Source organism: Rhea americana, unplaced genomic scaffold (genome assembly GCF_003343005.1).
Source record: "Rhea americana isolate MKP2758 unplaced genomic scaffold, rheAme1 scaffold_101, whole genome shotgun sequence".
NCBI classification, from domain to species: Eukaryota; Metazoa; Chordata; class Aves; order Rheiformes; family Rheidae; genus Rhea; species Rhea americana.
In genome coordinates, this window is record NW_028185051.1 from 889,619 (window position 1) to 901,317 (window position 11,699).

Genomic DNA, 11,699 nt, shown 5'->3' on the forward strand with positions numbered 1-11,699 from the left:
CTCACTTTCTACAGGCAAAGAAGGGAACAGACTCTTGGCCGTATTACAAAAATTCTTGCACGATCTTTTGTTATCAGGATGAAGGACAGCTTTCTCTAAGAGTGGATGATGCAAAAGAGCACCAGTAAGTGAGTGGAAAAATAAAGTATGAAATACTATACATTTTAAACTAAATTAGCAAAAGTTACTATTAAATTAATTTGATTTAAGGGAAACAAACATATTCTGTTATTTGAGCTAATCTTATCAGCACAGGAAGGCACAAAGTATCTACTGAATATAGAAAATAGTTGAGGAACATGAACAAGGGAGCAGCTATTCTGTCAGCACTAACTTTTCTTTTCTTTTTTTCTTTCTCTTTTTTTTTTTTTTTTTGTCAAGAAAAAGCCCTAGGGTGAAGTTGCAACTTCAACCCTATAAATAACAAAAATGGAAGTTTAAATGTTACTAACCCAAAACAATAATGATCTAAAGAGCAAAGGAGGAGCTATATTAAGGATAAGTTAAACGGGAGTGATGTAAGCTTAAAAGTCTTTAAAGATAAAATCTACTGCCACTAGTATCTAATTTTAGCTTTTATATTAGACATTCATCCCAATGAATTCCTATCCCACAGTATAGCTTGAATAAACAAAAATAAGAAACCTAGCTTTATTGCTTTAAGACTAATAGGCACTATCGTGAGAGCTTCCTACACAAGGAAGGACAGGTTATCCAAAATGATAAGATAGTTTTTGGTTATGTATCTGTAGAAAAAATATTTATCCATACAACATTTAAATGTAACTCACAAATTTATCAGCACACATTTTCTAAATATCCAATGGCAATCTGTATTTCCTGAGAGAAAGGCATCCTTCCTGCCCACCAGGATTTTCCTGCTCTCTCACATATATATTTGGGGAGAGGGAGGGGAGAATTATTTTTATAGAAATTATAAATGACTCTGTCTTGAATCCATAAAGCAGCAGAATGCGGCATGATTCATAATCACAAAACCACTGGGAAAAAAACCCACACCTTTAAGGGCATGAATGAAATACCACAAATATACTTTAGCACTGACTACAATTCTGAAACAGATGTCACAGATTGACTATGGCTACGTTAAAATAACTTTAAAAGATTTTTAATTAAAGGAAATTTGTTGTAGTTAAATTTAAAAGCCAACCTGGAGTAAGATAGATATTTTTGTGTTTAAATAGAAGTACGTGTTTTCTGAACTGTTCACCCTGGTGACAAGACATTTATTTATACAAGACTATAATGTACTCAGATACTCTCATCACGCTAAAAGACAACAGCTCTTTCTTGAAGCCTTTATAAGCAACGGTCCATGCACCTTCAAACGAGGGAAATGCAAGCTCAACGACACAACTTGCAGGCAGTTTTGACTATACAGCAAAACTGCTTCCTCCACCCAGCTGAGCCTACATTATGGCACAGCTAACTAAAATAACGTAAAAGAGTTGCAAGCACTTTTCAGATTCTTGAAGAAAATGGTCGAGCAAGGTATGCAGTTATAAGAAGAGCCATTTTTGCTTGCAGTTACAGGCGTGACGGAACGATGCAAGTATCTGAGAGGTTATGCTTTAAGCACACCACCGACGATGGAACACCACACAAGCACCGTGACGATACGACATGTTTTGCCATGTTTACTTTCAAGTTACTTCCCCCCTCCACCTTACCTTATTTGAGTTTGTTTAAAAAAGTACACAATTTAAACAGAGACAAGGGGAGTCCTAATGTTCCACTTTTCAAAATTAGAACCACAGTGTCATTTAAAGAATTTCTAACAATATGAACAAGGAAAAGCACATTAAAAAAACTAAAAGGGCACCAACAATGCCAAGGATACATTTCTTTTTCAAAGCCCTTAACTGTTTGGAAATTGTTTATTCTAAATTGTCATTTTATTTAAATATCCTATTCAGCAATTATGAAAGCAATTCTCTCCCGCATTTCACTTCCACTAACATCCACCACTTCTTATGCCAAATGCTTCCTAACGATGGCACCACACCACATCCATCTGTGCTTCTTCCTAAATATTGGGAAAAAGCTATTCACAATGGCATTTCATATTCAATATAAACACATGCTGCCTTAATCATGTATAGATCAAGTCTTCTGCCAAATAAAACACTAAAACAGAATACTGGTGCCACTAAAGAATTAAATTGAGATGTACAACTGATTAATATACTTTTAAGTTAAATGCTTTTGAAACCACTGCAGCCAATTAAATGAGTGTTAGAAATATTTATCATTCTCCAGACTCATGAGCCTGGTAAGTGTGTGTCTACCATGCCATACTGCACCACTGTGCTTGCTGCATCCTTAAAAATAATGGTGTTCTCTTAAATAATACAGCATCAGGCAGGTGAGAGAGCACAAGCGGAATGGCTTTGGGAAAGGCTAATGTGTTCAGGCACCACTGGGATAAATATCTGTGATGAAACAGGAAAAAAAATCCTCTTAGGGAAAAAAACAAGAGGGGGTTTCTAATCTTTGGTAAAGATTTTGAATTTTAATTTAAGAAATAAAAACTGAACTGCTTTTAAAAACAGTCTCAAACGATTTGCGTAACACTTTCAATGCAAAATCACAAAACTAACAATCGTTATTTAAAACGATGCGATATTTAAACAAATCTTTATTTTACCATTAGACTAATGCCCTTTAATTGCAGATACTTACAGGTGAATTCACACTTTGCTCGTTACCATAGGACACGTAAACGCCTGCCAACGATAACGCAGCGTGTGCGTCAGCCTGCACACCACCAACGCCAGCCATCTGGAGGGCTAAGGAGCGTTCAAGGGACTCCAAGCCAAACTACAGAATTTTCCCTTCAAATCTTTAGGACAACACTGTCAAGTTCAATCTATTCACTTCTGCTCCAGAATCAATTTTTCAAACTTTATGACAGGTCTAATAGTTTCCACCTGTTTCTCCTGCTTGACTTTTGACTGGCGCGTTACCAGCCCGGGTGGAAACGCAGACAAAGACCCCTATTAGGCTCCGGCTGTTTCTCCACTGTGAGGTCGCTCAGCCATTAAATTAGTTCCAGCCCCCTTTCCCCTCCGATGTCTTAATTTGGGGGGGCACGAAGGGCCRGGCGCGGGAGACGGGAGCGAGACAAAGCCCAGGCGGCCAGCTTGTGGGAAAGGCGCGGGAACGCCTGAAACCGCGGAAGCCCACGGCTCGGCTTCATGGCAACGGCCTAACGACCACCACGGCACCGACGGCGTTCCGCTGGCGAAGCCGAGACACGCTACCACGTAACACTTGCTTATTGCGATACACGACTGCGTACGTGTGATACAATCTTTTTCTTGAAATTACAAATCATCAGTACGTACCTCTTTTCGTGCAAGTAAGGAAACCCTTTTTTTGAGATTTGTTTGCCTGTGTTTCATTTGGTCAAGTAGAGGAAAGTGATATACTACATATCCCAAAGAGTTTATAACGGTTCACCTGGAACCCTCGCTAAACTATTCCAAGTACATTAAAAACATTTTTTTTTTCAATAAAAATAGTCTAATATGTATTCATACCAATTTTTAGTGATTTATGGATTATTATCCTCTGCGAAGTCTCCAGGCACTTTGCCCGGTTGCAAATCACATGCATATAAGGATGAAATTATTTTATTATTCTCAACAAAGACATATTTACAGTAACATCAACCACAACATTTACAACAAATATCTTGATTAATTAAAACAAAAGGCTTTCAGTAAGCTAGAATTAATTKCTGCAATTACAATCTGACTAAGACCATCCTTCCAGTAAAAACCTGCTTAAAGATAGGACTTCTGATTTCTACATCTGATCTAAAAATTGACTACTCAATTGGCATCATCACGGGGAAAATCTTGAAGATCCACATCTGTAAAGATTTCATTACATTTGGCCTACTTACATAAGCAAGCAACTTGTGTACTGAATGCTCTGCTGGACCACCACCTTAGAGAGCAAAAAGGTTCCCTATTCATTGAAAAAAATCAAGACCATTCTTTTTACTCCCTCGTCTTCTTGAGAATAAAATCACGTATAAATTGACAAACCTGATCCTATTCAGCTTGCGATATCTAAGTGAAACCACAAAACTCCGAATACACAATATACTTCATCGTACTGAGACCTGTTGATGCTGCTACTGAGAACACCACCAAAACCTGAAGAGTCCTGACAGACTAAACTGAAACACCACTTCTACAGTTTCTACACAATAAGTAAGATTTCAGTCCAATCGGTTGAACACGTTGTGAATACTAAAATTTAAGGAACAAATACCACAAATGATACAAAAGAATAACTCTTTTCTCTACGGGCTCTTTCTGAACTAGCATGTCTGTCTATGTCCAAAGGTCCCTGTAAAGTCAGCTACAGGACTAGGGTATAAATCTGGGTGAAGAGGAGTGATAGAAAACAGGTAACAGTATCTTTTGTGTGCATGCAAATATTCACACTCACGCACGCACTCTCAAACACAGAATTAGTCGGTTTTAAAAACACTGGTATTTGATTCTGTATATAAATTGCAATATTTTGGCACAAATTACCATTTGCTGATTTCCATCTACAAAAATTACAAATGCCTAATTTCAGTTAACATTTAGTAAACAGAGGAGTATCAACTGTGAGACTACAAATTCATTTACTGTAACACTGTTCTAATGCAGACTCACACACATATTTTGTGTAAATCACCTACACTACTTGCAAGAAGACATGCTCTGTAACTTATATCGGCCTTGCAATTTAGGCTCTGTAACTGAAAAATAAAGCTCTTACAGCTAGTTAACTAATCTGCTGTAACATGTAAGGCAATTTAACTGATGAGGCAAAAAAAAAAGGAAAATGCAGAAAATATAACAGGTTATTTTCAACATTAAATTCATCAGAAGACTGATTTTTGCAGATAAATTAACTGACACTCAAAAAGTGGTTGTCAGGAATCACAGCAGCAAGTAGAAACACATATAGACAAACCTGTCCTGAAGAACAACAACTTCCCAAAGAGAATTCTTTCCATCGAACTAATATCATGTTTTGAAATGTAGCAGTATAGTCTTTCTACATAAATTCCAACCTAAGATTTAGTAATTGTGATTGTCATACAACTTAATCTTATCCTAAACTTTGATGAACTACTTTCTCAAAGGTATCTCACAACTTGTTAACAATAGTCATCTATGTAATGACAAAAGAACAGCTTATATAACACAAATCAATGTCTAAAAAACGAAGAACATTTCTGTGAATTCTCAGTAAAGGGATATTAAGTAGTATGAGAGAAAAACAAAAGGTTAAAATTAAGGCTGCAAACTATTTGGTATCACTTTTGTCAAATAACCAGCTTTAGAAAATGTATTAATCTTCCAAGTATGCATGTTTAATACTTTTGAGATTCTTATGGTAATGTTCATGTTTTATAGGAAGAATAATGAGTAAACTCACACATATGTATGGCTTAGTATTTCTACACTATCAATTATCATCCTGTGAACACCTCCCAATAAATCTCTTTCTTATGTCCTACCAGAAAGAGAATCTGCTTTTTGAGTTTGGATGGCCTGCAGGCAACAAATAAACCAAAGAGAAAAAAAGTTGCCTTTTGAGCATTGTGTGTAACTGTAATTCTGAAATCCAGATCAGAAGGCTTATTTGGGACAGTCTAGATCAGCATCTTACCCATCTAGAAGATTCATTGTTGTTGTGGTAACTTCAACAAACAGAAGGATCTTTCCAAGCTTCTTTGTCTGCAGGTTCTGCTGATATGTTTCCAGGCTGAAATGTTCTGATGAGAAGCTTCTCATTTGAGTGATGACTGACATGCGAGATGGAGTTACCTCCATTTTTGATTCACAAGATGAAACAAATTTAAGAGACACCTTGCTGGATTCTATTAATCCTTCAGCATCTACATTCTGCTCAAGCCATTTCAGAAAAGCAAGATGGATTTCCTGTAGGTAAGGGAAATAAAGAAAGACACAGAAATGAATACCACCATACACGAAGACACAAAAACATTCTTCTGAAAACATTTATATTCAAGCAATCTCTTCCACTTCAATACAGGAAAATTAATTCCATTTCCTCTTCCAAAATAGATTTCTGCTACCTGCTGTAGTCTGGTCTGGCCTGACCACTTAGTAGTCACTTGCTGGACTTGAGACCAAGCTCCTTTGCAAATTAATCAGCCTTAATCTTTTCCTKCAACAGGGTTTGTAACATTTCGGCTAGATACTGAAGCATGCTGTACATACATTCTTCTGCATTATCCAAGTTATTCAGTTTGCTAAGTTCCTTCACTGCAAGCCCTTCAACCCACTGCTGAGACCGGAGTTCAAGAATAAAGCAACAGTTAAGGAAGGAAAATCCACTGATTTCTCAGCAGATTAACTACTGGAAGGACTCATACCTTCACCTAACAGAAGCTTCACTACCATTATCTCAACTTTTGTCTAAAGTGGCCATTAGCTAACTAAAACAGAAGTGTATAACTCAAGAAAGTACACACCTACGAAAAATGTAATCATGGTATAAAATGCAGTTATAACTATGCTCTATTGCTACAGCCAATGACAGAGCTACTACACATTTCTATAGAAAAAATACTTAAAAATAAATTTAAAATGCATTATGTACACACATAATTTTATGTGTCTACATTTTGACCTCTCTCTCCTTTATTTTAGACATTTTGGAAATAAATTTTACTAAATGTGAAATAAAGAGATGAATTACTGGTAAAATTATCACCGGTGATGTACTGAAATAATTGTTACATATTGAGAGAATTTTTTCTGGAGATATCTAATGCTATTTTGAGCGATGTGATGTGAAACATTAGCCACCTCTTTAGATATACAGAAGACTAACTTAACAGCCCAAGAACACGGCTGCTGGGACTTCCTTCTACCAAGTATAGAGCTTATACTTCCACGAGTTCTGCTTTTCCTGGAGACAAAACTGTCTTTCACATACATATCTCCATTTTTTCCAAGAAAATTTTAAACTGAAGTAGACAGGAGCTAATTTACAAAAATAAATAAAAAGTAAGATAACTATCAAAAGTTAAACTAATTAAATAATACACTGAATGTAAACCAGGAAAAGAAGTTACTTAATCACTGATTAAAGCTATCAATAATTTACATACCAAATTTGAACTGAAGAAAAAAACTCAAGGGGCAAAAGTGCAAGAAGCACAAGAGAATGCCGAAACGTACGGACAAATGATTCCTTAAAAACGTTACAAGATGATCATAGCTACCTAAACAATGGAGAACACAATTCTAAGTCTGGCCCTCTTCATTATACTCTCCTTTTCAGAATAATAGCTATCCTGAGAAAGGTATAAAATTAGGTAATATATTCTACTGAAAATAAAGTATTAGGGATTCTTGCCCTGAAATTTTCTAAGAGGAAGACATTTGACTTTCGTTTAAACAGCTTCTCTTGATGCACACTTTCTCATAACAGTGTTGCATACAAACGTCTCCTCTAATCCAGTAGGTGCCCCTCCTTCCCATTACTACAGTGAATTGAAGCCTCAGTTTTGAAGTTTTCCTAAGCAAGTTCCTAAGCCAGGACTAAACTATCCTGACCTTGTTCAAGGGACTAAGCTCCAGTTCAATTCTTCAAAACGCATAGACTGCAATTAACAGCTAACTTCCTATAAATAGCTATCTATCCAAGGAGTTACTCCAATTTTCCAAATCCCATTGTTATATCCCTACAGAATGAGAAATGTGTTTCTAACACCTTTCTATGGATTTTCCATCTTCAAAAACTACATCATCTAAAGTTTCAGATAGACATTACTTCTTGTGTGACACTCTTTGTATGCTGCATTTCAACAGACCTACTGGTTTGCAGCCCTGTAGTATGGGTAGGAAAGCATAATATGAAGAAATATTTATTTTCCTAGTGCAATCTAGCACTAGCTTCTAAATCCCCAAAGGACCTAACAGTGATTCAGTCAGTAGTTAAATTTTACTTACAGAAAAATTACTTCTTATTTCTCAGTTTTCTAAAGCTCCCATTGAACTCCTTCTATTTAATTTCTTGGACAAAATATGCTTTAAATATTTTTTCCCTTTTCCTTTTTGGCACATGCACAACACATGATGAGGTGACATTAAAGGTTTTACGAGCACATTTTTGAACTGATCTTCATAAACTACTTGCATCTTCACTTAGAGTAGTATCATAGGCTTGACAGAGTGCTGATAAATTCTTTACACACAATCCTATTTGTTTTACCCACACAGTAACTTACTTGCTATAGGTAATGCTTTGAAAAAATCATAGCTTTGATTCTTGTCAAAGAGCATATGGAAACTGTGTTTAAGCAGAAAGTGCATTTTCCTATTGCTTTCTGAAAACAGAAATTAACTGTGCATGTATGTCTGAACATGCGAAGTCCTAAACACAAAAATGTAATTTTAACTTGCATAAGAATGGACTTACAGGCTTACAGAAACATGTTAACTTAAAAAAGTGCTTAAAATATTATTAGTTCTAAATAAACAATGAAAGTGTTTGATACGATGCATCAGAAAATTCTGCATACCTTTGCCACAGTGTATTTTAACAAAAGACTGAAATAGCAAGTATTTATTATTAAGTACAATATTACATTATTACAAATATCCACACAATTTTTAACATTTCTTCTTTTAATATGATGATATTTATTCAGGAGATTTTTTTTCTATAGCTTCAGGCTTACTTCTTGATTTCATTTTCTCATTTCTAATGGATATTGAACCATTCAAGATTTGCTGTGTGTATATAATTACAAACCCACTTTTTCCACAATGTTTATTGAGTTGATCAGAAATATAAAGATGGGTAATACATAATTTAAAGTAGCGTTTGATTTTAAAAAATTTCTAAGAAAAATATTTGCAATTTTTTTTAAGGAAGCAAATTTTCAAGTCCTGCCCAAACGCTCACTAGAGAAAGTAATTTTCACTACAAGGACATCCTTTACACAATCAAAAGTACAAAAGCCTGGATGGTGAACCAACACGTTTTGGTCTGCACAATTATACAGGCACGTAAAATACCAGAGAGGTTCATTTATATACAATGAAGTAAGTGTATGCAAAAAGTCAGGGCTAACCTTTATTTCAACCCTGTTAAAAGGGAATATAATCAGGTCAGAACCAGAACCGAGTGACTGGCTGCTAAGTGCAAGATTCAGCTTTGAATTCAGAACGGGGAACCTAACACCGTTTACTAGTTGCAGGCAGCAMCGCCGTTCTGCAGCAACCTCTGGTGGCCACTGAAACGCAAGGTGTTGCTTCCGAGAACTGCCTGCCCCTCTCTGCCTCTGGGACCAGCTCAGGTACGGCACGCCAGGCACTGCACTGAGACACTGGCTAAGGAATACCTGAACTCCCGGCCACCACTTACCCCGACCTGTAGTTCATTATCGAAGTCTCGAAGCAGGCAGAAAAGAGCTTTGCATGAGCACGCAATCAAAAAAGGAGTTTTGTTATGCATTCAGGCACTGGCAACGGTATCTGCAGTTACTTACGTGTACAATCATACTAAAACCTATGCTACATATAGAATCAGCCAGATACTTGTAAATATAATAATTTCACATGTTTTACGGTGGCGTAAATACATTCTAAAAGTGGCATTCTTCATTACTCCACCAGCAGGAGAAGAATAAAAATCAAGACAAATTTAATTTTCTATAAAACCGTTCATTTTTCAAACCACATTTGATATGTGCCTACCATCCTCTAAAGCAAAGATGCTCCCTTCTGCTTTGTCATAAARGAAGAATAAAATCTGAGATTTCAACTGGATAATCTGGTGACAAAAAGGCCAAACAGCTTTTCACAGTTCAAATAACCAACCACAAAGTTAGCATTTATGCCAAGAAATTGTTTTAAATCATATTTTAAATTACAAAGTACAACACATTTTCTACCCACTATAAAAAATGATCAAAAGCAGGAAAGAACTCCGCACATYTTTTCTCACTGACAAATTGTCCCAAATAGTCCAAGGCACAACCTGGCATCCCTCAGCACACAAGCCCACAATGATCCAAAATTTCCAATTTGTGACGGGCTCAGTGACCTGGTACAGCAGGACAAACTCTTCCACAAGCACAGTTTTGATTGTCAAAGTGAATGTGTCACTAAATGAAAAGCTGTTGTGAAGCAGTTAAGGAAATATAGTGGACGTTAATTCAAAAAAAAAATCCACAGAAATAAAGAGTTCTCCTGCTGAACGCCATCTACCCTCAGCTCCTCCACTGAGCAGCATCGAGGTTTATTAGGGGCCATTGCACCAGGGGTTTGAGGTCTGTTACCACAAGCTGCTGAACTAAAGTTGCAGCAGCAATTGTAAGGTGGAAAAGGAAGAGTAAAAGCTACATTTTGCAAATGATTTAACATCTGTTTTCTATGATCTTAAGCATTTGGTCAGGTATGTGAAGCAACTGTTGCGTAACGAGTTCTCTCTTGCTGTTTAAAAATCTTTTTATTTTCATAATTGTTAGTTCCACTTTTTCCTAATGCTTAGTTAGCAGTTGAGATTGAACAAAAAAGAGAAAACAGGCAGACGTAAGAGACAAAAGCCAGCTGCATATGGACCCTTCTGTGTTGTAGTGTAAAATAACAGAAAATTATAGCTCCTGATGGGGATGATTTTATTTGCACTTGGGCTCTATCAACCAACTAGACTTATGCACAAAGTACAAACTTCCAGTTATAATGGTTAAAAATAATCTCAAATTTCAACATTTTGATATATCTTTAATATTATTTCTATTTACTTTTTTCATTTATATATTTATGTTCACATATACATGTAGACAGATATATACATCTCTCTCATCAGGCATATTTGGGAGCTGCTCCTTTCTACCAAATTGTGTGACGAYAGATGTTAAATTCTGTAACAATGGAATTCTTTGTCAAGACAAAATTTCACTCACAGCCTAAATTCATTTGGTTCCTATTAAAAACACAAAGGTGAAATTAAATAAAAACTAAAAATGCAAGGCCATAAAATGAACAAATATTATATGTTAGGTAGCTCTCTACTTTCCTGGAGCATCAAATACTGATGCTCAACCCAGTTATTCAATACTGTGACCACAATATAATCATCTATTTTAGCTATTGCTTTTTCAGTGAGGTCAAGTATTCATTTGTGAACATAGAGCTAGGAGATATCACACTAGTAAGTTAGTATTTTTATTTAACAACCTTTTCCCTTCCTTTTCATAAATTTAATTATTTCCAATGAACTGTCTCTACCTTGGCTTTACTGTACTTACCAGACTTAGAAGTTGACCTTGAAAGAAATGTAAACAACATACCTACACTGTACAGATTCCAGGAACTACTCTATTTTACATCATCTTTATACACTTGCTTTTTTTTGTAAATAATTAATTTTGTTGCKCTATGGTCAAAACTTCACAGTTAAGTAATTAAATAAGGATAAACGACAGAATTAATTCAGATGAAAACTTTTATTTGTAAACTCTGAAAAGATATACTCATTGAGTTAGTTTGTTAAATAACAGCTTTAGATATTCCTGTTCTTAAGAAATCTAAGGAAAAATAGTGAATTTCCTTATTTCCTCAAAAGAACTCTTTTTCAACCAAACCACAGTGAACACAACTGCACTTCCAAGGAGTAAC

At 35.8% G+C, this 11,699-nt stretch overlaps 1 protein-coding gene across 2 annotated transcripts in view; it reads right to left on the bottom strand.

The window, feature by feature from the left end:
* The window catches only part of HLCS (holocarboxylase synthetase), a 132,437-nt gene that overhangs the window by 79,605 nt on the left and 41,133 nt on the right, over positions 1-11,699 (bottom strand). For both annotated transcript variants that reach the window (XM_085304724.1, XM_085304714.1), the window contains one exon: positions 5,707-5,978. In XM_085304724.1, coding sequence (XP_085160850.1) covers positions 5,707-5,978 — 272 coding nt within the window. The remainder of the gene's footprint in view (positions 1-5,706; positions 5,979-11,699) is intronic.